The 6,000-nt window shown below is 48.0% G+C and overlaps 1 protein-coding gene across 1 annotated transcript in view; it reads left to right on the forward strand.

Moving 5' to 3' along the window:
• LOC139266125 (hypoxanthine-guanine phosphoribosyltransferase) overlaps nucleotides 1–5,049 on the forward strand; it is a 28,141-nt gene extending 23,092 nt beyond the window's left edge. The window contains exons 8-9 of the mRNA XM_070883972.1: nucleotides 4,868–4,944; nucleotides 5,044–5,049. Of these exons, the coding sequence (XP_070740073.1) occupies nucleotides 4,868–4,944; nucleotides 5,044–5,049 (83 nt within the window). The remainder of the gene's footprint in view (nucleotides 1–4,867; nucleotides 4,945–5,043) is intronic.
• Nucleotides 5,050–6,000: the final 951 nt, after the last annotated feature.

Here is a 6,000-nt window from a genome sequence, read left to right on the forward strand (position 1 = left end):
TCCCTGCCTTATTCCAAGGGGTGATGAACCAGATTTTGCAAGGTATTGAAGGCGTAGTATGTTATTTGGATGACATACTAATTTCAGCACCAAATAGGCAAATTCATAACATATTGAATGAAGTCCTCAAATGGCTAGAGAAGCACAGAGTACGAGTGTCTGCTCGTAAGTGTGAGTTATTTAAAAACTCAGTGGAGTACTTGAGGTACAGAGTAGACAAAGATGGTTTACATCCAACCATGGAAAAATTGGATGCGATCAGAAATGCACCCACTCCCAGGAATGTCACTGAACTTCGTTCATTCTTGGGTCTTTTGAACTATTATGGGAAGTTCCTACCAAATTTGGCTACAGTATTACATCCATTGAATGAACTTTTGAAAAAACAGGTCCATTGGAAGTGGGCAAAAGAATGCGATACAGCATTCAAGGAGTGTAAAAGCAAATTGGTAGAGAGCACCATGTTAGTTCACTATGACATATCTAAGGAGATTAAGCTAGCATGTGATGCCTCTCCGTATGGAGTTGGGACAATAATCTCTCATGTATTAAGTAGTGGGGAGGAGAGACCAACTACTTTTTAAAAAAATTTTCGTTGCCAATCTTTCCAATTCTTTGTCAAATCACAAATGCCAGAGGTCATCTTGCACACATCAAGGATCACTCTGTGCCAATGCTCTTAGCCAAAAGGCCGAGAGCCACTGCACCGTTCCTGGAAGTACTGCAATACCAGGTTCGTTCCATGGAGGTGGATGGGTCAGGCCCCCCACACACCTCCGTGGAGGTGGTTGGGTCAAGCCACCCCACCCACTAGTGGGGAGGAGAGACCAACTACTTTTGCTTCACGCACTCTCAGTGCCAGTGAGAGTAATTATGCGCAAATTGATAGGGAAGCTATGGCATTAATTTTTGGGGTCAAGAAGTTTCACGAATACTTGTATGGTCGTAAGTTTACCATCGTTATGGACCATAAGCCCCTACCTAACAGCAATCCTCCATCCAAAGTCCCCAGTTCCAACATTAGCTGCAGCCCGAATGCAGAGATGGGCTTTGATTTGTCAGTGTATACATATGATATTGAATACAGACGATCAGCTGATCACAGTAATGCTGATGCAATGTCTAGATTGCCTTCCCCATCGCAAGTTACACCCGATAGGGTAGAAGTGTTTTATTTTTCATACATTGATGAACTGCCAGTCACAGCTGAAGAGATTGGTAGAGCAACTAAACGTGACCCAGTGATGTCAAAGGTGTATGAGTTTATTGCACATGGATGGCCAAACCAGGTAACAGACAAAGATATACATCCATTCTTCATTCATAGGAATGAATTATCAGTCGATAAAGATTGTATCATGTGGGGTGCAAGAGTGGCTATACCAAATAAATTCAGGTCCAAATTATTAGGAGACCTCCATGACCAGCACCTGGGAATGTGCTTGACCAAGAGTTTTGGCACGCAGTTATTTATGGTGGCCAGATCTTGATAAAGATATAGAGTACATCGTGAGTTAGTGTACGACATGTCAATCGGTAAGGAAGCAACCACCACCAGTACCATTACAGCCATGGAAATGGCCTCCCAGGGTGCGGCAAAGGCTACATATTGATTTTGCTGAGTTAGAAGGACAACAATTGTTCATTGTGATTGATAGCCATTCGAAGTGGGTTGAGGTGTTGCCAATGTGGAAAATAACAAGTAAAACATTGGACATTTGCGAAAGTTATTTTCTTCATTTGGCCTCCCTGAAGAGATTGTTTTGGATAATGGACCACAATTTCGTTCAGAAGAATTTGCACAATTCACGAGCAAAAATGGTGTGAAACATACCAAGGTTCCACCATACCATCCTGCTTCGAATGGTGCAGCAGAGCGCACTGTACAAATTGTAAAACGTGCCCTCAAAACAAATGTTAGATCCAAATCCAAGGAAATGACAGTTGGCATTGGATCACAAATTGGCTAATTTTTTGATTACATATTGAAATATTCCTCATACAACTACTGGTAGAACACCAGCAGAGTTGTTTCTCAAACGACAACCACGAACCAGATTCTCGTTGTTAAAGCCAAATTTGGCACAGTCCGTAGAAGAGACACAATTAAGACAAAGACAATTGTGATAGAGGTAGAGTAAAAGAGAGAAGTGTGAAATTAAACCAGAAGGTGAGAGTGAAGAACCATCACCATAAGTGGTTAAAGTGGTTACTAGGAAGAGTGGTGAAGATATGTGGTCCTCGCACATATTTGGTAAAGATGTTTGATAATGGACAGGTTAGGTTTGTTCATATTGATATTTTACCTACAGACATGGAAGGAGTTGAAGGTGGGAATGATTCAATTATTTCTGACTCATCAGATAGTTTTGATACACCAGTAGCAAATCCTAAATCCAATGTACTGGAAACAAATCCAGGAGAGAATCAGAATGAAAGTCTGAGTCCGAGTCAGGAAAACAAAGAGCCTGAAGTTAGTGAGTTCAAATGAAAATCAAGGAAATTCCGTGGGGGAAAACATTCCTCAGGATGAGCCTCGAATGAGTTTAGATTCGACACCATGTTTGGAAGGTTCTGTTCGAGAGTGAAGATATCCTCTTCGAAACAGAAAACAAGTGGTAAAGTTAAATTCATAAATATGGAAAAAAATAAGTTTATATCCTGTTATGTATAAACATGCAAGTTATGTATGATGTTTGTTCTAATAACTTCTTCATTAAGGAGGGAGAAGTGTAATGTCTAAGCTTGTAATGTTTGTAGCTCCACACTGGATGTGGGCGTATTGTGTACTGCAATTGCAGGGTTAATGATTAAACAGAACCAGGCAGATTTCCGGAGGCTTCCGACAAAGCTGCCTGCCATGTTGGAAGCTGTGTGTGCTGTGCTCTATGAATATATCACATGAACCTTCCATCAACCACCTTAAAACGATGTCCCCTTGTAATTAACCCATCCACCAATGGAAATAGGCCCTTGCTAGCCACTATATCAATGAGGTCGCCTTTCAGCCTCCTCTGTTCCAATGAGAAGAAACCCAGCCTATCCAATCTGTCTTCAGCTAACATTTTCCGTTCCAGGCAGCATCCCAGTAAATCTCCTCTGCACCCTCTCTAGTGCAATCTCGTCCTTCCTATAATACGGCGACCAGAACGCAGTATTCCAACTGTGGCCTAACCAGATTTTATACAATTTAAGCATAACCTCCCTGCTCTTGTAGTCTATGCCTCGGCCAAGAAGGTTCACTAGGTTGATTTCCGGAGATGAGGATAGGTTGAGTAGGTTGGGCCTATACACAGAGTTCAGAAGAATGAGTGTAATCTTATCGAAACGTATACGATAATGAGGGGACTTGACAAGGTGGCTGCAGAGTGGATATTTCCACTGATAGGGGAAACTAAAACTAAAACATAGTCTCACAATAAGGGGCTGCCCATTTAAAACAGATGAGGAAGAATTTCTTCTCTGAGGGTTGTAAATCTCTGGAATTCTCTGCCCCAGAGGGCTGTGGAGGCTGGGTCATTGAATATATTTAAGGCGGAGATAGACAGATTTTTGAGCGATAAGGGAATAAATGGTTATGGGGAGAGGGCAGGGAAGTGGAGCTGAGTCCATGATCAGATCTGCCATGATCTTATTGAATGGCGGAGCAGGCTCGAGAGGCCAAAGGGCCTACTGCTCCTTTTTCTTATGTTCCTATGTAAAATCAATCGCTTGTTCCACTGTAATTGGCTCTGAACACTGCCCTATAACCCCAGGGACATGGAATTGAGCTCCAAGAGTTGGAATTAATGCCTCCAATCACTGATCACTGCTCCAGGTTGAAGTGAAATCAATTTAATGAGACTTCCTTCTTCATAAAAACTGTGGTAAAATGTATAAACCCCAATAATGTTTCTTATCAGAGTCTCGAAGGGGCAACTCCCCATACCCTTTAATATCTCACCCAGTCTAATCCCACTCCCTCACCCCTGTCACCCTTTAATATCCCACCCAGTCTAATCCCCCTCACTCCCCGTACCCTTTAATATCTCACCCAGTCTAATCCCCCTCTCCCCCTCACTCCTCGCACCTTTTAATATCCCACCCAGTCTAATCCCACTCCCTCAACCCCTTCACCCTTTAATATCTCACAGTCTAATCCCACTCCCTCACCCCCGTCACCCTTTAATATCCTATTTTTCAAGCAACTGTCAAATTTCCTTTGGACTCTGCTTCAAGTTGAAACCTGGGTTAGACTAGAAGGGGGCAAGACTGAGAAGTTTACTATTTTTGCTCCGTTTTGTTCTGTCAGATTCCTTGAATTTTGAAGAAACGAGAATTTATTTCTGATGTTTTAGTAGCTTTAATATGGCATAGCAGTGGAGGGGAGGGGTGAGGCCCTGCAGTTTGGGGGCCTGCAGTCTGGGGGTGAGGGGTGGAGGCCCGCAGTCTGGGGGGCCGGGGAGGGGTGAGGCCCTGCAGTTTGGGGGCCTGCAGTCTGGGGGTGAGGGGTGGAGGCCCGCAGTCTGGGGGTCCGGGGAGGGGTGAGGCCCTGCAGTCTGGGGTTCCGGGGTGGGGCCCGCAGTCTGGGGGTCCGGGGAGGGGTGAGGCCCTGCAGTTTGGGGGCCTGCAGTCTGGGGGTGAAGGGTGGAGGCTCGCAGTCTGGGGGTCTGGGGAGGGGTGAGGCCCTGCAGTCTGGGGTTCCGGGGTGGGGCCCGCAGTCTGGGGGTCCGGGGAGGGATGAGGGCCTGCAGTCTGGGGGTCCGGGGAGGGGAGGGCCCTGCAGTCTGGGGGTGCGGGTGGTTTCGGGTCCAAGCCCAAGGGGGTTGCACTATTACCGCCGCTTCATGTTAATCTGTTTCACTGACCTCGGGACCTTTTCTTGCAGTTGTTGGTTTTGAAGTACCTGACAAGTTTGTAGTTGGATACGCACTCGATTATAACGAATACTTTCGAGACTTGAATGTAAGTATTTGACAATCTACAGTTTGGAACTGCATATTCTCAAACATACTAACTTAGCTTTTTGTGTTGCTCTGTAAACATTCATTTGTTTAATCGAAGGTGTGATCTCAAAATTCAATATTCAATTGTTTTTGAATATTGAATAAATGTCCCATTTCCTCATTCCTCTGATGATTTCATTGCTGTTGCTGAATTCTTGCGCTGTGTATAAACAGCGGCCCAGATACAGTGCTAACGGGTGATGAGGAGAGGTTGGGTGGGGTTGTAGGGAGGGGATAGGGGAAGAGCGGGGGGAAGGGGTGGGTGGGGGGGGAGAGAGAAAGAGGTCCGGAGGGGAAGAAAGAGGTCGGGGGGTGGGGGGGGGGGGAAGAGAGAGAGAGAGAGAGAGGTCGGGGTGGGGGGGGGGAAGAGAGAGGTCGGGAGGAGGGTAAAAGAGAGAGAGAGGTCGTGGTGGGGGGGGGGGGGAAAGAGAGGTGTCTGGGGGGGGGTGGGGAAAGAGAGGTGTCTGGGGGGGGGGGGGAAGAGAGGTGTCTGGGGGGAGGGGGAAGAGAGGTGTCTGGGGGGAGGGGGAAGAGAGGTGTCTGGGGGGGGGGGAAGAGAGGTGTCTGGGGGGGGGGGGGAAGAGAGGTGTCTGGGGGGGGGGGAAGAGAGGTGTCTGGGGGGGGGGGGGGAAGAGAGGTGTCTGGGGGGGGGGGAAAGAGAGGTGTCTGGGGGGGGGGGAAGAGAGGTGTCTGGGGGGGGGGGGGAAGAGAGGTGTCTGGGGGGGGGGGGAAGAGAGGTGTCTGGGGGGGGGAAGAGAGGTGTCTGGGGGGGGGGAAGAGAGGTGTCTGGGGGGGGGGGGGGAAGAGAGGTGTCTGGGGGGGGGGGAAGAGAGGTGTCTGGGGGGGGGGGGGAAGAGAGGTGTCGGGGGGGGGGGGGGGAAGAGAGGTGTCTAGGGGGGGGGGGGAAGAGAGATGTCTGGGGGGGGGGGAAGAGAGGTGTCGGGGGGGGGGGGAAGAGAGGTGTCGGGGGGGGGGGGGGGAAGAGAGGTGTCGGGGGGGGGGGGAAGAGAGGTGT

The sequence above is a fragment of the Pristiophorus japonicus genome, chromosome 6 (genome assembly GCF_044704955.1).
Source record: "Pristiophorus japonicus isolate sPriJap1 chromosome 6, sPriJap1.hap1, whole genome shotgun sequence".
In the NCBI taxonomy this organism is placed as follows: Eukaryota; Metazoa; Chordata; class Chondrichthyes; family Pristiophoridae; genus Pristiophorus; species Pristiophorus japonicus.